This window comes from Gambusia affinis, linkage group LG17, assembly GCF_019740435.1.
Source record: "Gambusia affinis linkage group LG17, SWU_Gaff_1.0, whole genome shotgun sequence".
Taxonomy (NCBI): Eukaryota; Metazoa; Chordata; class Actinopteri; order Cyprinodontiformes; family Poeciliidae; genus Gambusia; species Gambusia affinis.
Window position 1 is genome coordinate 3,689,220 of NC_057884.1, and position 24,421 is coordinate 3,713,640.

General features: G+C 40.1%; 2 protein-coding genes across 7 annotated transcripts; both read left to right on the forward strand.

Annotated features, from left to right (window-relative positions):
• The first annotated feature begins 130 nt into the window (after positions 1-130).
• LOC122819732 (cyclin-dependent kinase 2-associated protein 1) lies at positions 131-2,984 on the forward strand. 2 transcript variants are annotated; one of them, XM_044096703.1, is made up of 4 exons: positions 131-248; positions 1,643-1,743; positions 2,031-2,157; positions 2,266-2,984. In XM_044096703.1, the coding sequence occupies exons 1-4, from the start codon at positions 197-199 to the stop codon at positions 2,331-2,333; spliced, it is 348 nt and encodes a 115-aa protein (XP_043952638.1). In that variant the 5' UTR covers positions 131-196; the 3' UTR covers positions 2,334-2,984. The 2 variants fall into 2 exon arrangements, with proteins under 2 accessions (XP_043952638.1, XP_043952637.1); XM_044096702.1 differs by lacking the exon at positions 131-248 and adding an exon at positions 614-824 and having other exon boundaries at positions 2,266-2,983.
• Positions 2,985-5,327: 2,343 nt separating this feature from the next.
• Positions 5,328-24,131, forward strand: LOC122819733 (M-phase phosphoprotein 9). Of its 5 annotated transcripts, none has more exons than XM_044096705.1 (24): positions 5,328-5,451; positions 6,144-6,415; positions 8,185-8,332; positions 9,258-9,347; positions 9,436-9,932; positions 10,419-10,566; positions 10,693-10,765; positions 11,741-11,844; positions 12,543-12,659; positions 12,772-13,190; positions 14,171-14,320; positions 14,523-14,610; positions 14,788-15,003; positions 16,110-16,157; positions 16,500-16,564; positions 17,635-17,736; positions 19,348-19,566; positions 19,646-19,800; positions 20,078-20,350; positions 21,075-21,195; positions 21,674-21,759; positions 22,021-22,220; positions 22,448-22,516; positions 23,265-24,131. In XM_044096705.1, the coding sequence occupies exons 2-24, from the start codon at positions 6,180-6,182 to the stop codon at positions 23,364-23,366; spliced, it is 3,726 nt and encodes a 1,241-aa protein (XP_043952640.1). In that variant the 5' UTR covers positions 5,328-5,451; positions 6,144-6,179; the 3' UTR covers positions 23,367-24,131. The 5 variants fall into 5 exon arrangements, with proteins under 5 accessions (XP_043952640.1, XP_043952641.1, XP_043952642.1 ...); XM_044096706.1 differs by having other exon boundaries at positions 12,546-12,659; XM_044096707.1 differs by having other exon boundaries at positions 10,422-10,566.
• The last annotated feature ends 290 nt before the right edge of the window (positions 24,132-24,421 follow it).

The following is a 24,421-nucleotide window of genomic DNA, read 5'->3' on the forward strand; positions in this document are numbered from 1 at the left end:
ACAAAAATAAAAAATGAAACGCTTAAACTGGTTTGAAATAGATTTGCAGAATAGGAATCGGGTCTGGGGTCCTGACTCTAGGGGTCAGTCATTGTGGCCAACCATGTGGCCTCCAGGGACTCCTGGGAAATAAAGACCCCTGAAAAGGCTCCATTATTTCACATGGAAGACGGCCACATGTCTCCTGAAGCCACTGATGAGTGAATTGGTGGCTGAAGCCATGGATACTCCTCCACAAACAAAGTCAGGTATCACTACTTTCATTACTTTTTTTTTCTTTCATAATTATATATACATGTATAGTTTTGTTGCTTGATTTAAAAGTCCAAACTGTTTAGTTATATTTACATCAAGCCGCGTGCTTTGCGTTGAAAGCACGCTTTTTTGTTAATAAAAACAAATGTAACGTTTCATAAACATTTTTTCCGTCTTAATTACTCCACGGCTTTATCCTGATTAAAGTCCTCCAAAAGTGTGAGACTGGAGTTAACTTTCTGATCAATGTTGTTAAATGTCAGAAAGGAGGAAAAAAAAAAACGCGTGCTCGGCTGCGTGCGAATTTCTCGCCTTCATGGTGGAAATCCCGTTTTTAAGTCGTTTTCTTGATAAAGCCGCATTGGATGGCGGCAGTGTTAGAAAGCGCTGTGGGTGTCAATATAAAGTGACGGCCATATTTGCCGGTGCCGCTGTTGTAAACAAAAAGTGAGAGACAGACGCTTCACTGAATTTCGGGTCATTTTTATTTCTTTAATTTACAATGTCTTTGGGAATGTCTTACAAACCCAATGTCCATCAGCACATTCCGGGAACTTCTGGGAACCAGGGTAAGGAGAAAACGTGGGAGAAAATCAAAGTATCCGCTTGTTAAATCGAGTGTTAAATTCGGGGTCTCGGAGAATACCTGGAGAAAGACCGTGTCTGTAGTTTTTGTCCAGTTATATATATAGGGTCAGATCCTGGGAGCTAGGCTAATTCATATCCGCCATTATTACTAATGTAAAAGAGCGCCATCCGTGAGCCGAGACGGCGGAAAAACGCCGTCGGGAGGCGAGGCGAGGCGTCGGGGGTTCCGAAAATGTGGTTCTCGGTGGTCCGGGGCCGCGGTCCCGCCGTGGGGTTGCGGTTCCACAGTGACAAAAATGTATCACTTATGTCTTCTTTAGCCAGCCTTGTTCCGTTTCCTCCATGATGCTCCTCGGTCGGAGCTGCCGATTGATCTGCCTCTGAGAAATTTTCTGTCTCTTCGAGGACATCTGGTGGTGGAGAGGGAATATTACAGGCAGACAAAGCACCGAGGTGGAGGGCTCACAGGGTTCACGATCATATTTTTTTTAATAGGGTTATCTTCTATATATATTCAACATAGCCAGTTAATATTTGATTACATATTTAATCAATCACAACTAATCTTACTTTTATGATTAATCTTGTTTTTATACATATTTTCAACACTTTTTTTTTCCGTATGAACCTACAAATCTGAAACTGTTGCTACACCTGAACTTCCTGCATTTAAAATCTACTGATTATGCTTGTATTTGAACAACATTAAAAACTAAAATGACATAAAATCAACTCACACATCAGTGTTACACTTCAGTAAGAAGCTGTGACATTTTCTCTTTGCTTTTTGTACCAACAGCTGGAAACCTTCCTTCCCCCTCAGCAGCTAACCTGGCTACACTGCAGTCCTACAGGCCCATCCTGAGTGACTACGGACCTCCATCTCTGGGATTCTCACAGGTAAGCTCTCAGGAAGCGCTATTTCTACAAAGTTAACTCAGTTTTGGGATTAGAAGAAAAGGGGTCTGTGTTTTGTCTTACACAACTCTAACGAACTAACAGCACACATTCATCATACTGTCAAACATGCTGGTGGAGTCACAATCATTTGGGCTCAAGGAAAGCTATTTTAATCATATTTCTGAATAAATAAAAGGCACATTCAGTTTTTATGTCGGCGGTAAAACATCTGGACAAAGATCTCTGCGCTGAAGTGTTTAAATCTTGCTGCTTCTGCTCCGGCGCAGGGCTCCACCGGCAGCCAAGTGCCTCAGAACAAATATGCCGAGCTGCTGGCCATCATCGAAGAGCTGGGGAAGGAAATCAGGCCCACATACGCCGGGAGCAAGAGCGCAATGGAGAGACTGAAACGAGGTACGGTCGAGGACAATTCACAAGTAGAGTTTAAGCGAACATTTACATTCATACGTGCTGTGGTGTCATCAGTTTGATGTGAAATATACGACTCCGTCTCTTTAACAGGGATAATTCACGCCAGAGGCCTGGTACGCGAATGCCTGGCGGAGACGGAAAGAAACGCGAGGTCCTAGCCATAGACACGTATTCCTCCTTGCAAGAAGAACTACTTTTTTTTTTCTTCTTCTTCTTCTTTTTTCTGCAGAAGTGTGGGGGGGGGAGCGTGCATGGCCTTTCGTTGCAAGGAGGAAGTAAAGGAACAGAGGATTGAAGTGCGAGAGAGAGAGAGGAATAAAAATACAGTAATGCAGTTCACAACTCTTAGGAGTTCTGGAGAATTCTTTCAATCGGGATTTTTTTCTTTTTTTTCTTTGGAAATCAAAAGAATTTTTTATTTTTTTTTTGTGCTCCATTATTGGGGATCTTTGTTTTGACTTGTTACATAAATACATTGGTATACGTTCATTTTTTTTCATGTTTTGTTTGGGGGTTTTTTTGCATGCGAATGGGCCCATGGGTTAACTGTAGACACTGCATGGCTTGTACAGAAGTAGATAGATTTTTCTCTCTTTCTTTGTTTTTGTTTTTTATAGTATTGGGTCTGCGTTTCAGACCCTTGTAACAAAAGACTTGAGTGGTGGACACGTTATCGGACGCATTGGTTCATCTGTGATGAGATTGGTTTTGGTATTAAAAAGACGAAAACAAAAAGGAAAATGCTACTACTTGCATCTTTGTATGTATTTATTACTCTGTGTAATAAATTGTATTTTCAATACAGTGGATATTGTGATTCAATGCGTTTCAATTTTGATACTGTGCTTTGATTTTTTTTGCTTTTGAACAGTTGTAATGGTGGGTAACCATTGGCAACAAAATATTGTCTTCACAAGTGGAATCAGCCGACTGGCACCTCAGAAGCTCAACTAATGCCTGAACTATGACCCCCAAATCCCATAGCGGTTAAGAAGGGAGCCGGACCAAAAGAGCGGCAAACGCAAACGAGTTAGCGGCCAACAACTGATGACGTCATCCAGAACATGTTACCGTGGAGTATCGTCTCTGATGCCATGTCGTAGCAGTCACGAGATGTACGGCAGCATTCAAATTCCATCCAAAAATACTTCCAACGATCCTGAAGGAAATTCTTCAGTCAGAGGTCTTGTCAGATGCGTTGCACGATTGACTGCTACCAGAGATCCTTCCTCAAGTCTAAAGTTGAATATGACTTAAGTGATTTTCTAGAATCTGAATATAGGTGTGTGGAAACAAATACCCAGTTTACCTCAAAATGATGTCCAAGTTATTGCAGCTAATGATGTTTCTATTGAAAGATAATGATTTTTTTTTTTTAAACTCAACTACATATCTTTTAAAATAAGAACAATCAGCTACAACATTGGTTTTGAGATGACAGCTGTGTCTCTCTGTGCTTTGGCACAAACATTAAATGCCTCTCGGGTTCAGTGTTAAAATATGCAGAATTACCTTCAGGGAGTTCTTTAGAAACTAAATCAATGTTTAGACATCACCGTCCATGATGATCCTTCCTCACTAAAACTTTATTGATAGCGACTTGTCTTGTGCTCTTGATACTTCTGCTTAATTTTACTCATGTTCTACAGATGTAAAAAAAAAAAGTTATTTGTAAATCGTCCCCCTTGCTCTAACATCATGTACTAAACTCTTGAAATGGATTTAAACTGTTTCTCACATTCAGAGTAACTTCAAGTCAAATCTCACTTTTAACATTCAGGCAAACTTGTACAGCATTTCATTATGATAAACTGCTAAAACATAACCCCAACATGACACAAGAAAAGAAAGTATCCATGACTGCAAATTGATTTGTTTTTGTTGCGCCGCACAATGCCATTTTGGACATATTGGTCTGTCACAATACTGAGAGCTGTATTTTATAAAAAATTTTATTATCCAAGGCGCAAATTCTGTATATCAAAAACCAATATGTGGGACCCATTTGTATTTGTGGCCTGGACTCACAAAAGGCTTCTTGTTGAATGTCGACGTGGGTTTGCCTTATACAAGCCACATCCTCAACACAGTCAGTTGGGTTTCAGTGTAGCGTTTAAGAAAATCATTTCAGTTGCTTTCGCACATCCAGGACCCGTGTGGGTCCAGTTTGTCTTTTCCTTACCATCAAATCAAAAGGCATTCAACATGTGTCCATTGTGTATTCTGAGGACATTGTCATCTACCCTCAGTGTTAGCGTTAGCTTGAAGGCCAATCTCTAAATTAAGTTTCCAGCAGTTAGTTGGACATTATTAGCATTATTTTTCTTTTGAAGGATTTATTGACTCTTTATTTGAGAGTGGTCAGACCAGAAAACAAGTTGTGAGAGATGGGGAAGTGGGAAAGGTCACTGGGCTGGGTCTTGAACCCGTGATGGCTGCTGTACATGGGTCGCGCGCTCCACCGCAGCTCTACTGCGTGGACTGCTTTCTTTATCAAGGAAGTAAAAATAATAGGCTCTGAGCTTTAGATGCATATTATTTGGTTTCAAATGGTTGAATATTTTTGGAAATACTATATTGGACATTAGTCCAAAGTATTGGATTGGAGAAGTACTTTAATTTCTGAACATGGTCAGGCCATATTCCCTCTTTTAAGCTAACCCTCAAACCCAGCAGCAAATTCAAATGCATGTTGTTTGCCTCCTTTGTTTTCTTTTGGATGTTACTAACTGCATTACACTGCCACATACAGGCCTGGCATTGTCACTACATATTCTTAATTTTTTATTATTTTCAGTGTATGGTAACCTTTCTTAAAATTATGGGGCAATTATTGCAAATGAAGATGATGAAAGGGAAACATTAATATGATCTGGGCAGTTCCTGAAAACTTAAATTGTATGAGTAACACGTTTCTTTTTCATCAAAGCTCCATCAAAATTAAAAGCTGTGTTTTTAGAATCTGCATAAAATAATACAAATAACAACTATTCGTCAAAACAAGATTCTAGCATCCTTTTGTTGGAGCTGTCCGCCTGTCAGTTTGGCCCAATATTTATACACTCCTCATCTTCTCCCTCGACCAATAGAAATAAAATATGAAAATACTAACCAATCATACGTCTGTATTTCAGATCTCATTCTGACCAATGGCGTTGGGGGCTGTAAACGTTCAGCGGACAGCGAACACTGCAGTGCAGCAGCCAACCAGCTCACAGCTAGCGAGTCCGACTACTCTCTGAGAAATATGGATTTAATAACATTAGAAAGCAACCGGTAGGTTCACTATTAATTAGTGTAAGATGTATTAGCCACACCGTCTGGTGTTGTGAAGTGGTTTGCATTTGAATGCTACTGATAGTCCTGTCCTGCTTGTCTCTGTTTCTTAACCTGTAATACACCAACTTAGCCAAACTGAGCTAACTGGCTAACCATTTGAAAGGCTCGTTAGTTGCAGGTGTTGTTATCTGCAGCTGGATAACTCTGTACAACAGATTCAGGACTTTCAACTTTAAGTGTTGGTGCTGCAGACATTATAGCTCGGAAAGCTAATGTTGCTCCCATTAATATTTGTGATATTGCCTGCCTCTTCCGCGTATTTCTGCTAATTTAATTAGCCGTACATTAATTAAACGTGCTGTATTCAGGCTAGCTCTTAAATTAAAGGAAACGTAACCCCTGATGCCTAAAACACAGATATTGATGCTAATGCGTCACACTGACACCTGAACGTCATTTTATTAAATTTTTTATTTATTTTTTGTTTTTGAACATGTTTGTTTTAATACATGTTCACCGGACATGTTACGTGTAAATTTCGCGGCTGTATAGTAATTCTGGGATTTACTGATAGTGCCCACCTAAACCAAGGTTACAGAGGCTTTTCTTGGCACTGTTGCAACAGCTGTGCAGCGCCTTCAGACGCTCACCCCAACTCAGCAGTGCTTTCTCTTTGTTTTGGCTCCCAGCTGTCAGAGAGACCCCCTCCAGATGGGCCCGTAAACATGTCCACGGATGACAGTGTCTCCGAGGACGTGTCCAGCTCGGGGGCTCTGAGCCACTGCCACGCCAGCGCCGACGGAGATGGAGGAAAGGAGAGCGAGACCTCCCTGGTGTCCTCCGAGGGGACGTCAGCCTCGGGCCTGGCCGTCCTGGAGGAGAGGCACACCGTCTCCCAAACTACGGGAGGCGCCGTGGAGAGCAGGCATGTGGACATTACACCGGCATGCAACAGGATCAGGTGCTGCCACTCACACACACACACACACACACACACACACACACACACACACACACACACACACACACACACACACTGTGCTCTGCGTGAAAAATGGAGACTTGACAGTTAATGTGTAAAAGACGCAATTTCGGATATAAGCTGCGTTTATGTTCAATTATTCAGATGTTCTGGTTAGGCCTGTCATTATAACAAATTTTGCTGGACAATAGATTGTCCCAGAAGTTTTTGTGATATTATTGTTTTGAGATAACAATATTATACAATAGTATATCTGTAATAATAAAAGGACATATTCTCAAAGATCAATAAGCTTTTAACATTGGAACGGGAAGACATTTTTAATATCCAAAATAAATAAACAAAACAAGAAATAAAATGAATTATGAAGTTGCTGTAAACAAAATTGTTCTTCAAAAAAAAAAGAAGACCAAAGCACCAAATCCAATTTTTGGTTGAAAGAGAGAAAACAGACAAACAATAAATCACACAAATGGAAATGATTGAGCTAGTTTTAATTTTCCATGAGATTAATGGATTTATTTCTTATTGCTATTTACTTGCTATTTACTTCCTGTTTCTTATTAATCTTGTCGGAAAACGTCATGAGCTGCATTCATTTGTGAGGAAGGTATAATGAAAGTCATGTTGTAAACTGTAGCGTGAGCCGTGGAGCAGGTTTTGAAACTGCAGCTGTCTAAAAAAACAAACAAACAAAAAATTCAACAAAAATGATCTGATATCCATTAAAGCGCCTTGGAAAAGTATTTATACCATTTAAACTTTTTCTCATCTTGCCACAATGCAACCATAGACGTTTGAGTTTTTTATTTATTTTTTATTTTATGTGAAAGATGAGCACAAAATAGCATATAATTGTGAGATGAAAGGAAACATGTAATAATCGTGACCTCCCATTGGCCACTAGATTGCTCATCACCAGTAATCCTCTCACTGAGACTGTCTGAAAAAGCTAGGTTTAATATTATTATTGACTGTAATAATATTGCAATATTGCTTTAATTCGTGCCTCTTATGTACATTTAGCAATACATTATTATTTGTATATTCATTCTAGACTTTTTTCTACCTGCACCAGTAATACTAGTATATATGTAAATATATGTGTAGTCACACATAGTTTTTTGGTATATATATTTCTGCCAAGGAAGTTCAAAATTTAGAGATTAATCTCAGAATCTTTTCAGAAAAAAACCCAAGGAAATGCCTGAGTTTGAAAAGTAAAAAAAAAAAAAATGGTAGAAAAAAAATAAATCCCATTTTGAGATTAATTTTAGAAATATGAAAGAAAAAAACCTTGGAAGTCTCCAAGTGTCAAAAGTAAAAAAAAAAAAAAAGTAGACATTTGAACTTTTTTTAAAATTATTTTTGTAGAAAATGCGTTACTTTGAAAATCAAATTTCAGGTTTTTTTCTGAAATTTGGAGGTTTTTTTCTAGAAAATGTCTGAGATTTTTTTGGCAAAGTCTCTCCTTTTTTTTTCAATAGACGGTCGTATTTTCTTCATTGAGCAATACTAGATTAGTGTTGGTGGAACAGTTTTTAAATATTCATACTAAGTGAGACTCTTGATTATAAGACATCATTTCTTGCCTACCGTTGTAATATTTTTCATTTCTTAAAATCTTCTTTGCCTTTTTTATTTTTCGTATCCATTTGCAAAGATAAATGATACAAGCAAAGCCTTGGTGTCTCTTTTACATTGCTTGCCCATATCGTTTAAGTAATTTCAGTGCATTGTTGCCGTAGGAACCTGTGTCTGAGCACAGACGAAGCATTTGAGCATGGGAAGACCCTGCCGTTCATCAACCCGAGCTCCCTGGAGACCCTGAGGGCCTTGGTGCAGGAGATTCAGAGCAGCGGAGAAACAGACCCTGAGATCTGGAAGGACTGTGAGGTGGGAGTTAATCACACAACCTGAAAGATAAAACTATACAGACAGCATGCAAATGAAATCCTAAGCACACGCCGGTGCTGTCCAAAGTGAAGCCAGGAATTGCTGCTGTAGCAGTTGTTCTTCTGCAGCCGACAGCCTCATCTCTGAGCTGTCACTTTTAGTTTTTTCTGTGGATCGCACCTGCCAGTTCTGTGCACACACACACACACACATCTGCAAAGAGCCCATCATACAGCTACAGCACAACGCTGCAGCTGATCTTTTCATACACAGTCAGTGATGCGCAGGGGAAACACTGACGCAATTCAGTTCAACCTGAAGTGTTTGTTCTTAGCGGGTCACTATCACTTTAAACTCGGTGTCTGTGGGAACGAGCTGCTAATGGAGTTCATCCACAACCCACATTTTTGCTCTATGGTTTGATATGATATGATATGTTTGCTTTTCATTATGTGGTGAACAGACCACATCAAAGTCCAGAGGAACTGTGGAAATCTGCCCTTTTGCCCTGTTTCCTCTCATGAAACACAGTCAATTTCCTTGGTTTTCAAGACAATTCCTGATATCTAATCAGCAAATTTTTGAGTTTTTCAGCAGAAACGTACTCCTCCGTCATAGAAAACAAACACCCGTATCAGATTTGTCTGCTTCCTCTAAATAATTGAATTCTAACTGGTTTACTGTTACATTGCAATAGTTGCTCCTTACAGTATGGCTTCTAACAATGTTTGCTGGACATTTTGTTCCTTTTATTACATTTGGATGAAGTGGCAACTTAAAATATTACAAGGGAAAAATTCTGATTACTAACCTTTAGAAGCTGTGCACCTGTGAAGTTAGGAAATATTAACACTAAGCAGGATTAACCGTTTAAAAGTTCAAGTTACAAACTGATTGTTTGTCAAACTGTTTTTGTCTTCATCAGGGTCGATGGTTGCATTTGTTTCAGCTGGTTGAAAAGCAATACCAAGAGCAAATACTTGCTCAGCAAGAACAATATCAGTGCCAAATACAGGTAAGCAAACATATGCTATCGAGTTCTTTCATGTGTTGACATTTGTTTTCTTCTCCTTTTAAATATCTTGTATTTTCATTTTGTTTAGTTGATTCAGGATGAGATTAAGGCCCTGGTTCAGCTCCAGAACCGCCAAACCAGCAGCGGTCAGCCGCAAACGGAGTTCCCCTCCATCACCAAAACGTCCCCGGACTCTAAAGACTGCATCTTCTCCATCATCTCCAGTGAACGTCCGCTTCCCAGAAACGTGCCGAGTGACGAGAGCTTGGGAGCCCCCGTCCTCACGCCCTTCAGCACCCCGTCCCCTCCGCCTCCTGGGCTGGAGACCGCCAACCAGGCTGAGGATCGGACCACCACGGTGCTCAGCAGTGGCTATGGAACGCTGTGGGAAACTGGCTTCGAACGCGGGGTGACTCCTGAGGAAGACGGGGAGGATGGCGACAGAGGGCGGAAGCACGGGTGGACCAGCATCCTCCAGGAGGACATGCAGACGACTCCAGCTGAGTACCAGCAGGACTTTTCCAGTGAGCAGCCCAACGACGTCAATGAACCTATTCCATCTGTGTACCAGCAGAAAACGTCCAGGTATGTCCAAACTTTAACTTGTTAAAAGGGCAGCGTTATGGAAAGTCAACGTTTTTGAGATTAAGACCCTGAGTTACATCAGAAACACTCTTGGAGTGTTACTTTGATTCTTTAATGCATGTTTGAATCCTTTAATGTCCCGTGACAATCGTTCAGCTGTGCAAAACGGTTGAGGGGGCCTAGACCCGCCTCCAAGGACGAAGCTCCGCCCATGAGCTGCAGCTTCAAAGTGTGGCGGCCAGTAAATGACCACAGGATGCATAAACTCCACTGGCTGAATGTGGGCAGGTTTCTTTACGCTAATAACTGGAACTGGTTGAAGTTGGGTTTATCACAGAATGTGCCACAAACTATTATATCAACGTGCTACTGTTGTGCCTACATCATTTTATGGAATTCATCTTTTATTAGTCAGATTGGGGAAATGGAGAATGAAGTTGCATGTTTTTAGTTAAAAATAAAGTGTATTTTCTGTTGTTTTGGCAGCAGCCAGCAGCTGACCTCCTGGGCCCAGAGGCAGAAACTCAGAGCCAGGAAGACCAAGGCAGGACTCGGCACAGCACAAACCCCAGACTACCAGGAGTTACCTCACAGCAAGCAGAGTCTGCTGGAGAAACCAGATTCACATGACCAGGTACTTCAACAGCTCACCTTCTAGGACTAACATTTGTAGCAGTTTTGTTTTTAGCTTGTTGTCCGCTTTGGTTGTTCTAACCGTATTTTCTTGCTCCTGAGTCCCATCCACTTATCTCCGTTTCAGCATCGATGGGCCGGGCTGACATCCAGCTCTTTCCCGCTGCGGCGCAGTGACAGCCTGATGTCAGAGGCTTCAGGTAATTCACAGACTTCGATTAAAAAAAGAAGATAAGACAAGGCCTAAGGAAACCATGCACTTTAGTTTTTATCTTCTGTAGTTATTGATACACTCCTGAGGTGACCATAAGAATATTTCACACTGTCTGATAACAATAGTTTTGATTTGATTCTAAAAGCAGTCTTATGTTCCTTTGACACTGAATAAAATCTCATTTATGATCATAGTATAGGTCAGTAGAGAGCAGCAGGAGCAGTGTGAATCTTCAGATCAGCAGTGATGCTCAGTGTCCTCACTGTATTTACGGTTTATAGTTTGGCTCAGTACTTCAGACTGGCCTACACCAGGAGGTCAAACTCATTCTCATTTTGGGCCGAATAGAGGTGAAAACAAATTTTGTGCCAAAATTCATTCTGGCCAGTCAACTAATTAATTTGTCAACTAATGTCGAATTAATTCAGCTAATTTGTCACTAATTGAATTAAAAGCTGAGGATCGTTCTGTGTCTCCTCCAGACTCCATGAATAATAATCAGAATTCGATAAGTACTTCTTAAAAATAAAATAATATTGAAAATCTTTTCACATTGTTCAGTCCGTCCAGAATTTCTAAAAAAATTTTCTGATATTTAAAAAAAATATTTGCAGGGAATTTTGCAATATTTGCGCCTGTCTGTGACGTTAAATGTGACTTTTTGTTGCTTGTCGTATCGATTGTGGGCTACATCTTGACTTTAAGTAAGACTGACGCAACAGTGTTGTAAAAGAAAGTACTGCCACCTGCAGGTAGGAGTTATCAACACTTGAGCTCAAATTTTGTAACCGTCCTTGCAGAAAAACTCGAGGAACTCAAATTACCACAAAGTAATCTGGAGGTCTGTTGATTTTTGTGCAGGATTTTGTGTAATTTGGCGACACACCGACATAAACATGCAAATGAATGCGTGAATAATGTCAAAAAGGGCTCCACAGATGTTTCATTGTGTCTGTCTCAGGTCTGACTTACTGGCGTCTGAACGAGTGCGATCTGTACCGGCCCCTTCCGGACAGCTTTGACAGCGGAGCGTACCTCCTTCTGCAAGAGGCTTCCATGAGTCTTGTGAGTAAAACCAGCTGAGTCACAATCGGCCAAATTCAAACCTCCCGATCCGCCCGGCTGTCCGACGCGACGTAAACGTCGTCATCCGTTTCTGCCACGGAAAAGAGCCGCATGACGCTCAGATGTTGACTGTATATGCTGACAGGGACAATAATAGTACCAGTCAGAAGGTGGCGCTAAAACACACCTTCAGTTAAAGAAGATTCAGATTTCTACATCTGCTCTATGTACCACGATGTATTAGGGATGTTGTACATAGTAAAACTGGGGGAGAGGCAAGAAAAGTTTGAAAAGTTGAAAATCTTTGAGAAAAAATTTTGGGATTAAACTTGAAAATCTCAGAATTTCAAAAGGAAAAAAAAAAAAAACTTTTGAAACTTCCAAGGTTTTTTTTCTTGCAAATTTTTGTGTAGCAATTGCTAACAGAAAACAATGATTCAAATCAATTCAAATTCAAAAATACTTTTTAATCCCAAAGGGAAATTAAATAATCATAACTACATCTGGTTTTGTTGCTAAACAAATGAAATAAAGATGCTTTATAGCACTTCAAAACGTTTCATATGTTTTTACTCAGTTTATTGCCCCCAGATTCATGGAAGTCAGATCTTTTAACGGATGTAAAAATGTTGCAATGACGATGTTTCTGTGAAAAGGTCGAGTTGAATTAAAAGCTGAAGATCGTTCTGTGTCTCCAGCAGACTCTGTCCCAGGAGCCGCAGCTGTCCCTCAGAGAAATCTACCAGAACAAGCATAAAGACTGTAAACAACCCGACTGGGAAGGTTCTGTCACATCCAGCCCTCTATCACCACAGGTCTGTCTTTTCTCTCAGAGACCCAAATCTGTTCTTACCTTTTCTAACATTTGGCTTTTGTAGAAAACTCCCTGACTCGCTCCGTTGCTAACCTCATATCTCCGTTGCTAAGGTGCTGACGTTGGATCCGGCGGCCGGCACGCAGCAGTCAGATCGAACGTCTGGCTTCACTTCACCTTCTCACTTCAGCAGCCCGTCGTTTGCCCCTCCGCCCCACCCTTACCCCAGACTGGGCACCTCCATGACCCCCGACAGCATGGTGGAGGGCAGCCCTCATCCTGGAGACACCGACTGCGTCTCTGACACGTCCACCGCTTCAGCTGCTGGACAACCTCCCACTAAGACGCAAAGCTCCCGAGGGAATCCGTCACTGGCGGTCAGAGAAAGCAGCCAGCAGCGCAGGGCGAGTGCGCCGTTAGCCAGCGAGGGAGAGGGGAGCCACACCCACACCAGCACCCTGAAGCCCAGCCAGTCAGCCAGTCCTCACATGGACAGAGCTTCATCTCTGGAGGACCCCGTCGTCTTGTCTCTGTGAGTCTGATGTTACAGACACCTTTAGACAATATTCACCCCGCCTGATTTCAGCAGTCGCCCAGCTTACACTAAAATTGTAAACAGTCAGAGGAGCGTATATTTGTACCTTGCTATGGAAAATTGTTTGCAGTTACAGCGATAAAACGAGAACATTTCTTGTTTGTCCAAGTTTTATATCTCGTTATAATCAAAATATGTTCCCATTTCTCATTCAGAAACATCAAGGGAATGGCTTTTTATGATTGTAAACTGTCCCGGGTGTATTTTTATATTTTTACTAGAGCAAATATGTTTCGCTAAAACGAGAATGTTTCTCATTTTACTCAGTTTCTGGGTATGAGACACAAAACTCGAGAAAACATTGTCATGATATTGAGTTTTCTGTCTCATTATAATCTAAACATGTCAGAGGTGTGTATTTTTTTTTATCGCGTCCCTCTGACAAGTTCTCATTTAAACAAGAAAGTTTCTTTGTTTCAGAAGTTTTATGTTATTATACCATGAGAGTTTCGGGGTTTAATGAGATACAAAATTTGTTAAAACAAGAAGGTTTTCTCGTTTTGACGAGTTTTGTGTTTTGTTACAACCAAAGAAAATATTTTTCCTTTTATTTCTCATTTAAATAAAAAAGGTCAGAGTGAGCCCTTCTTTTGCCTTTTTAAGTTTGTAAACTGTCAGAGGACTGTTTTTAAAAAATCTTAATATAAAGACGTTTCTCGTTAAAGCGAGATATAAAACTTAACAGTTTTCTTGTTTATTCAAGTTTTGCATCTCGTTATAACAAAAACATTTCTTGTTATTGTGAGACATAAAACTCGTCTTGTTATAACATGAAGGTTTCTGGTTTAACTGGGTACAAAATTTGTTGCAAAGATTCTTTTTTTTTTTTTCTTTTTGCTTTAATAAGTTTTGCACCTTGTTATAACGTGAAAGTGTCTTAAGTTTCCTTTTTTTTTCTTCCCTTTTTCCCCCCCCAGACTGCGGCAGAACCTCAGAGAGAAACACTCGCGACACGTCGCTGATCTGAAAGCCTACTACGAGTCTGAGATTCAGATCCTGCGAGACAAACTCAAACTCCGAGATCTGCCTCAGGATCTAGAGAAGAGCAATCAGGCCCTTACTGAAAGGTTGGCAGTTATTTTTTGCCTTGTTGCAAACCAGATAAGCCAGCAGAAACGTAAAATAACCAGAGAAACGAGCAAAAGCCAAAAGTGGAAGTTATTTTTTTTTACATACATTTGAGAACATGTAAAGAGGGATTAGCAATGTTAATGATAAATGTTTACAGTTTAGATTCATTTTATTCATCCATTTCTAAAATGTCTGCAGGTGCAAACATCTGGAAAAAGCTCTGGCTGAGGCAACAGGCCGCATTCAGGAACTGGAGGCAACAAACATCTTGCTGGAGAAACACTTGGTATCTGCACATTTCTATACAAAATTTGCAACTCATTACCTTGAGGGAACTTATAATTTCCTAAACAAGCAAAGCAGAGACAGCAAGAAGCTTGCAGGCCGAACAGAGGAAGCTTCACCGATGTTGAGGCATCGTTTTTGGGCAGCTTTTTGAATACGAATGACTTTGTATCCGCAGGCTGAGTGGCCGGAGCGCTACGCCGTGGCCGGAGCCGCCGTGAACTCCCTGCAGCAGAGGCTGGAAGAAAGCAAACGCTCGGCCAAAGAGAAAGACGGCCTGGCCGCGCGCTTAAAGAGCCGCGTGCGTCAGCTGGAGGAGGCGGCGCAGAAAGCCTGCAGGGAGGCAGACGACAAGGAGGCCAGGAGAGAGAGGGAGTACAGGATGCTGCAGGATGTGAGTCTGAGAGTCCATAGAGATCAAATATGTACAAAAGTAGCAGCAAGCTTCTAATTGAGTTAACTGCAGGGTTAATTAATCCAGATGAATCACATTTAATTGTAAACTATACATAGCTACATAATAAACATTTTCAAATAAAAAACCTTTTTTTCTTCTAAATTATTGAGTAAATATTAAAGGTGGACATTTATTGTATTGTTTTATTATTTTTTATTGTGATAATTTTTTTTTAATCATGAGAATTCTGATATTTCAGCCAAGTATCAGAATGTGTTTCAACAAACGAACCCGCCATGTTGTGGTAATTGTTAATTTTGATTAAAAAAAATTTTCCCACTGTTTGTTCAGCGAGAGCTTCAATAAATATCAATAATTCTGATTAAATACAGTTACTGTGTGAAGTTCAGTGATACAAAACACACTTCTTTGTGTGTTTGGTGTCCTAAAGAAGCATCTTACATATAAAGGGTTAGTTTTATAAGAGCAGTTTGTGTTTGTGGGTTTATGATTGATGTAACTGTATGCAGGCACAGTCATACCTAGAAGAAGAAGTAATAAGTAATTCTTATTGTCACTTTTATTATTATCGCAATAATACCACAAAGTATCGTGATAAATCTTTAGGTTCACATTTCACAGTCCTGATAAATAGACGTATTGTTTTCTATCTGTTGTGTAGGTTCTTCAACTATCAGACTGGTGTAAATATTAACCCCTTATGGGCCAAGAGGAGCTGCTTTGTTGTCCATGGCTGTTGTATTTTTTGGAAGTCGCTTTCGCATCAGATTTATTGGCGTACCAGAAACATGCGAATACAAAGATTCCTCTTTGGGACTTTGTATGTGAAAAAAAAAAAAGATTAATAGTTTTGAAAGTTTTTAACGCATTAAAAATGTAATTAACCCGTTAAAGTCCAAGCCATAGTAAAAAAAATGATACTACCTCTGACTCTGTGCAAATTGCTGCTACTGAATAAGAAATGTTTGATAAAGACAGAAAAAAATGACAAAGTTTTTAGACCAGTGGAAGAATTTAGTAGTTCTTTTTGCACAACTTAGCTGGCAGCCATAATTTACAACGCTTCGCTTTTTTCCCCTCAGCTACTCAAGGAATACGACTCTCTGACGAAGGAACACGAAGCAGCAAAGGTAAAGACATTTCCTCTGGTATTGCAACATTGTGTCACATCTTCATTAACCTCAGTATCAGCCGATGTTTGTCTTTTTTCTTTTTTGAAATATTGGCATCAATCCCATAATTAAGACAGGACTAATAATAACAGTTGATGTTTATTTCCATAATGTTGCTGTTTGTTTGGGTTTCATGTGGTTTTGTTTGGTCATGTGATAGCGACGCAGCTAGGCAGATTTAATGTAACTTGTGACGTTTATTTCATAACAAACCTCATCCTTTAACATGCCGTTAAGCTCAACACAGGTGAAGTCACATTTAGCTAACTTCATGTGATACTTCTGTTTTTGTTTTTACAGAACAAACTGGTGTCAGCAGAGAGCAAGCTAGTCGATGCAAACGATCAGATATCTGAGCTGAAGAGGTAACACTTACTGGTTAGATTTTGTAACTCAAAAAAAAAATATATATATATATATATATATAATCCAATTAATTTTGACTTCTACAAAATTAAGATGTATGCAGAGTTGGGCAGTAACCAGCTACATTTACTTAAGTAACTTTGTGGAAAAATTGACCTTTAGGAGTGTTTTTACTTTTACTTGAGTAATTTTATTATGACGTTTCGCTGCTCTTACTCAAGTAACATTTCTGTATACTCCATCCCCTGTGAGTAACTTCACTGAATGAAGAACAATAACGTTTTAACCAAAAATAATCACCAGACACACATCTGTAGGTTTCATTAAGGTTTCATAAATTTTATATTGAAAGAAACTGATTTGGAGAAGTGTCTCTTTTGCCTGATTTTAGCTGCATTTCCAATATAAATGTTTGCAAAACTTTGTCCATTTCCGCTCGTCTTGAAAAACACAATTTCACACTGAAGTGTTTCCATTAAATAAGAAAGGCAATCAAAATCGGTAAGTCTGTTAATTCATGATAATTCATAAAAAATTAATTCTACTACTTCCTGTTGTCTTCTTTGTTGTTTCCTCCAGTAGTAACATGCAGTTGTTGATCACATGACTTGTATGACATGAAAATAGTTTGCATTGCAATTTTGCAAATTTCACTCATTTCGATAAAATAAAAAAAAACAATCTCAGTCTAGTGCAAAAACTTTATTGAAATTTTTTGTTTTTTTTCTAAATAGGCTTGTTTCCAATTAGCCAAAGAATTTTTGTAATTCCAATTTACGCAATTATATGGTAAATGGGAATGCAGCTTTTGTTTAGTGATTATGTTATTAATATGAATTACTTTCTTTTTGGTCCTTAAAATACCAAACTTTCCACATAACATTATGTTTTGGTCCATCTGATGATTTAATTTGATTGATTCATTTAAAACATTTTTTTTTGACCATTTAATCAGTACTAAATACTTTTCTACTCTTATTTGCGTCATTCCCCACACATAAACCCAGATTACCTGCGGCTGTTTCCTGCTGTGTTCATGACCACGTCCACCTCTCTGAATCTCTCCTAGAGTCGTCTCAAAGCTGGAGTCCCAGGTGATGCAGCTGGAGCACGAGAACCAGGCCAGGGTCCGCTTCGCCCCCCACAGCAACGCACAACCTTCAGGGGCAGGGTGAGCTCTGGAGATGTTGTTCACTGTTAAAGCCGCAGCGTTTCGGTGTCTCTCAGACAACAAACTGTGTTTTGTAACATTCAAACTCTGTTGCTTCCACTTTGCTGAAGTAGATGAGCAGTAAGTGTATTTTGTTAGTGATTTATGTAATAGACCAAAGCAGAGGGATGCGTTTTGAGAAGTGGAAGAAAGTTATTATGTCAGTTTATGTAAAGAGCCATGTTTTTGTCGGGTTCACCAGGATCTTTCCGTTTGATTCCAAGCCTTGGGTTTATAAAAATTAAAAAAATGGGCATATAGACTGTTTCCCCAGACATTGTCATAGAACAGGATGACTCGCTTGTAGGAGCTCATTGTTGTTCACCATGTCAGCAACGGTTGTTGAGCAGTTAGAGCAAAGTGGGAGCAACTGGGTTTTCTTTTTTTGTTTTGTTTTCTTTTTATTGATTTTCATAACTTTATGTAAACATCAACAAAATTAAACAAAAACAACCCACCCCAAAACAACAAGGAGCACTGCAATGTCCACATAAAAAAACATACATACATACAGCCCACATACACAAAATACAGCAGTCATGATTCAAAATAGTCACAACTGTCGGACAGCCAAATGAGTGATATATTGAATGTAAGAGAGAGAGAGAAAAATAAAGATAAAGATAAAAATTACAGCCTCTGTAAAAAGGATTGCAGTGGGGCCCAGATCCTCCAAAATTTGTCCGACTTTTGATGAAGGTCATGAGTAAGTTTTTCAACTGAGACAATGGCAGAAATCTGATCCACATATCAGCTGTAGGGGCCTGTGGTGCTGACCATCTCAATAGTATACATTTCTTGGCCAGAAATAAAAGGATTGCAAGCAGATGTTTAGTGTCTGCATTAAGTAGAATGTCTGAAGGATGGTTAAAGAGACAGAAGGACGGAGTTAGTGAGAACTGTTTACCAATGATCTCTTGTATCATGAGATTAACTCTTTTCCAGAAAGTTTAAATACAATTGCAGGACCAAAATTAGTGAATAAATGTGCCCCTATGTATTTTACATTTATGACACAGATCTGAAGCATCAGGAAACATCCTCCGAAGGCGAACAGGTGTATAATAAGTTCGGTAGAAGAATTTAAAGTTCTGCTCATGTAAAGAAACTGAGGTGGAGTTGGGGAAGACCCCATCACAAATTTCTTCCCAATCTGCCAGATCAAACGTCAGTCCTAGAGAGAGCTCACAAAATGACGGATCTGTAGGTATTTATAGAAATCTCTATTAGCAACTGGGTTTTCTTAAAATCTTTGAAAATGTTGAAATTTCATTTTGGTGTTTTCAAGGTTTAGAAGGTGCTTGATTTCTCTATACAGACCTTAAAAGGGCTCGATATTCAAACCGCACAACATTGTAATAAACTTTGATTAAAAGGGTACATTTTGAATCCAGATATTTTCATAATTTTATAATTAAAAGCTATAATTACCTTTTGCTCTTCACAGTTCTCTGATGTATAACTAAATACTTCAACATGGGAAAATGAGATTATGTTTTGGTTTTTACTGTTACTGTTTTTGTAACAAGTGATAGTAACTACAGTGAATTACTGTCCTGAATATGTCTGCAGTCTCTTCCACCATCCCGACTTGCTGCTGTCGCCCAGCAAAGGTAAAGTAGAGCCGGACGTCACCTGGAGGAGGTCTGACCCGTCGAACGGCGGCAGAAACTCCCAGCTAATTCAAACCAGCCAATCAAACGCTCACAAGCGATCACCTTACCCAATAAACGACCAGTCGTCTGGAACCGGCAGCTCTGCGGACGCCTCTTCCTCTGGCGGCAGCTGGAGGTGTGCGTTTAGAGTCGGGAGCACGGCTTTAAAGCCGGACGCGAGCGCGAGTGTGAACGGTTCGCTTTCTGGTGTGCAGGTGTGCGTCTCCACCGGAGTGCGAGCAGACGCTGCCTCAGAGCAGACAGCAGGAGCAGAGCGCCGGTCGGAGAGACGGCTCCAGCCCCCTGACGCCCATGATGAGGGCCCTGATAGAGCTGGAGGAGACCAGAGCCACGGAGACCCGGGCCCCTTGTAAGCCCCACATTCTCACAGCTGCACAGGGACCCTCAGGGGTCAGTTTTAAAGTGCATGAATAGTTTTTAAAGTCACTGTAAACAGACTTCCCGTATTTTTCCACATACAAATAAAAGTAAAACTGTCTTGGAGGCAGACGCTTTGTTCATTTTTCATCCTGAAATGCGCCAAATATTTCCAACAGTATTTTTGCACAATTATTATTTCGCTTAGCGCAGGAAACACAGCTGCCACCTGCTCGGTCTGTAGAATTTAATCATTCAGGCGTCTGCAGGGGTCGGCCATCAGAGGGCCACCGTTGGGTTTGTGGAGCGGAAACACAAAGAGGCGGTCCGGAAGCGACCCGATCTGGTGCTGGACGAGACGGAGGCCACGAAACCAGGAGGAGCGGCAGCTACGGGGGCCGACGGCAGGGGCCCGAGAAGTTGCAGCGCAGCGGACAGGACTGCAGCCCTGCTGAGAGCCCAGAGGAGTCTGTCCCCCGAGGGCCACAGGTCCTCCTCACTGCCACCTGCAGCTCATAGAAACATCCCTACTGCTACTCCAAGTAAGTTCTTACAGGGACTCGTTCATCCTTAAAAAGTCTTACATTTATTTGCCAAGGCCTTAAAATGTCTTAAATAAATAAAATAAAAATTAGGTGTATTTTGGCCTTAAGTTTGATAATCACGTCTTAAATTTAGTGGTGGTCTTAAATTTTAGTCGCACGCAGGCGTCTTCACTGCGTTCTGTGACTCGAGGCCAGTGAGGCTATTGTTAGCTAGCTGCTAATATCACAAAGTTCAGTGCTAACAGACCTTAATTCTCCATTTTCATGAAAGACTTGGATTGGTAATATCATGTCATTGCTTCATCCAATAATCCAAAAAATACTGTAAATTTATTACACAAATTTAATATCTTGTAACCTCTTTATTTTCTCAGTCCTTTTTGTGTATAAAATTCAACCTAGGATGTTGTTTTGTTTGTATTCTGCCAATATTTTGATGATTGCTAATAAAGACAAGCAGCTAATATATCATTGCTAGCTTGCTTTGCTGCAGCTTCCGTCGATATGAACAAATTTATTGGCAGGATATGCAATTTTCTGTTGTACATTTGTTGTAATTCAGGTCTTATTTTGTTCAAAATGGCCATAAACAGTCTTTAATTTAAGTTGGTGAAACTTGCAGAAACTCGTTTTACTACAAAATGTGACATTTATCCAAATCTTCATGTTTGTATGGCGTCCATGACATCTCCACCTTCCTTTCTTCTTCTTTTTTTTTAAGCCAAGAGGGAGACGTTACTCACGCCCCTGTCTGCCATGTCCAGCCCTAAACGCTGCCCCACTGAGAACTACTCCACTGCTTTTGGCCACCTGATGCCAAGAGAGGAGCACCTGCTCCAAAGGTGAGAAATGAAACCTCATGCAGGCGATTCCCGGGCGAATGTTTTTGTTGCAAACCCATAACCACTGTGACCCGTAGGGGGCGGTAGAGGACGGCAGAAAGAGTGCAACGTCATGATATGACACAAAATGAAGACAGCTGCAGTTTAAATTTAGTTTTTTGAGGAACTTTATTTAATGTAAAGGACAGTTCGGGTTTACAGTGACATTTAAAATAAACAAGTTAGCAAAAGATGCTGTTTTGTCATTTCTACATTCCAACCCAAAAACAGTTGGTTTCATTTCTTAAAGCCTGGGATGTTGCATTTGACCAGAAGGTGATGGACTGCTGCCCCTTTTAACACATTTTGTCTGGTTAGTCCACAAATAAGTTATTATGAGATGTCTGTAAATACTGTTAGCGTTCTGTTCCTGTCTGTCAGTAGCGGTGTCTTTCAGACACACTCACTGAAACTGTCTAGTTTTGGTCTGTCCACTCAGTGACGGACACGCTGACAGGAGACGGCACTCGTTCCACAGCAGCAGTCCCAGGAAGAGACTCAACTTCACTTCAGCAGAAGAAAAAGGTAACTCACAAAATCCTGACAACCCTGGTGGCCAGGACACGCTAGCTTAGTGCTTTTTTTTTTGTTCTTTTCTACTATTGTATTCTGGGCATGTTTATTTAGTTTAGAACACATCTAAGTTATTTTTGATTTGACTCCTTGTTTGAGAAGCGAAACCTTTAATCATTTGGAACTCCGCTCTTTCTGACTGATTATATTTGTGTCTGATTATAAATGTAGATTCTTCTTCTGTTGTTTCTTTTTTCTTTTTTTCTTTCTCAGAGCGTCAGGAGCCGGAGCCCTACGGCCGCATGGAGCCACTGGACAGAAGCTCCCAGCTGGGCTGGGAGCAGCAGAGAGACGGTGGCGGCCCTGAGCAACCGGACCCCTCAGTGGACCCGGCTCTGCTGGCCCCGGACAGAACCCAGTCACTGACTGAGGCTGAGAGACTGTTTGATGAGCTGACGCAGGAGAAACTGCAGGTGTGTTGGAGAGTCTGATGCATCTTAGTTTCTTTATTTTTTAATATCAGAAGGATAAATTTAAAGGTGCAGCTTTAACCACGTGTTCAGCCGGTTACATCAGAGGTTTATAGGGTCACTCATTTCAATCCCTCCTCCTGCCTTTATTCTGATCTAATGAGTTTCAGTGTGTTCACCTCTTTATCAGTGTATTTGTGGTGTGTGTGTGTGTGTGTGTGTGTGTGCAGATTGAGGCAGCTTTGAGCAGGATGCCTGGTGCAGGTGGCAGAGTGAGCCTACAGACCCGATTAGATGAGGTGAGATACCAGAAAACAATTATAAACTGATGACTCCTGACCTGTCCTTTCTAAACAAAGTTCATTTCCTGTTTTATTATATTAAAAATAACATTAGAAACTATTAGCATATTTGTAGGTTTGCGATGAAAAAAATACAACTTCCAGCCGTCAGAGAGCTCTAAATTGTTTCTTTATATAACTCTTTGCACATCTCTTCACAATCCCCAGCCTCACAAACAATTCAGATAATAGGAGGGAGCCTCCCCCTAATTCCATACACCTGACTTTTAAAACAATGCCTGAACTGGGACAATTACCTTACCAGGTAGGAAAGAAAAAACCTTGGTGTTAAACAATATCCCCAAACAAATACACACAAAATTACAAACAACAATTTAACAAAACAAAAACAAGCTGGGCCCAAACAAAAAAAATAAAAATAAAACAAACAGCACAAAAAAACAACACCACCTGTTAAAGAGAGATAAATCCCTCACAATATTGAAACAATAAGAGACGCTGATACTGATTATAGATGTAGAGTTTTCTGAAGGGTTTTAAGCTTGTGGATAAGACTGAAAATACCATACGAACCATTTAATCGTCAGTATTATGCAACATTATACACAATATTATCGCAATAATTACTGGAACAATTTATTGTTCAGCAAAATGCGTTGTGACAAGACTGAACAGACAATGTTTACCGTTTTCCTTTATGGGTTGAAGTTGTTACTTCAAATATTTTGCTGCTTTCTTCTATCAGGTGGCCTTAGAGAACCGTCTGGAGAGACTGAACCGCGAGCTGGGATCCATCCGGATGACTCTGAAGCGATTCCATGTCCTCCGTTCTTCTGTCCACACATAGCGACCTCTGACCTCTGACCTCTGCCACAGCTCGGTGTCTCGGCTCGACAAACGGCGCTGATTGTCTTCTGAAGAGCCGCCTTGCCATGATCTCACTTGTACATCGAACACGCTCACCATGTTTTTATACGTACGATCGAACAGTACTCTGGGATATTTTTTTACGTGTCGGGAAAATATTGGAGCATTTTTTTGGAATATATTTTATTTTTTAGTAAAGCACAGATTTGTAAAGTCATTTACTTTTTTAGTCACGAGAAGAAGAAAAAATAATGTGAAGTTTTACCACAATGAAGAAGAGATTTTAAAATTAGCTTGAGTTTAAGGGTTAAGATGTGAAGACTCATTCACTAGACATTCATGCACGAAACATCACTGCCTTTTTTTTTAAAACTTGTTGATAATTGTACAATTATTTGACATTACATCCATGTTTTTACATATCAGTTGTTGTTGTTTTCTTAATTGTCTGTACATTTCGCTTTGGGCCAAACTTTTTGAACTTGAACGAAATCTGTGTTTACTTGAATGAAAAACCTTTTTTGTTGTTATTGTTGCTTTATTTCCTGAATGACTTCATTACTGCAGCAGCAGATCAACCAGTCAGTCAAACCATCATCCAACCTTTTCACTCAGATTTTCCATCTTTTTCCACTGTGCATGGATTGCTTGCACTGTTTCCTTTTCTCCATGTTGATTTCCTACAATGACATGTTTCCAATGGACCTGTAATGCTATTGCACAATAAACGTCTTTTATAGAAGTAGAGGTAGCACTCATTTCGTTTATAAGCTCAGAATGATGCATTACTGTTGTCAAAGTGACGCCTTTTGGACCTACAGGACAAAAATGAATCAAAACAAAATTAATTTTAGAAAAGAGCAATATTTCATCTTTTAGCATGCACTGATCAAATTGTTGATTTCATTGGCCTGAAGTCAAGTAAAATATCACTTATGAAATGATCACTAAACAGTGTATTTCTTAAAAACAAACATTTCTAAATATAGTACCTGCGCTGACAAACATTTTTAATATATTCATTTGAAAACAATT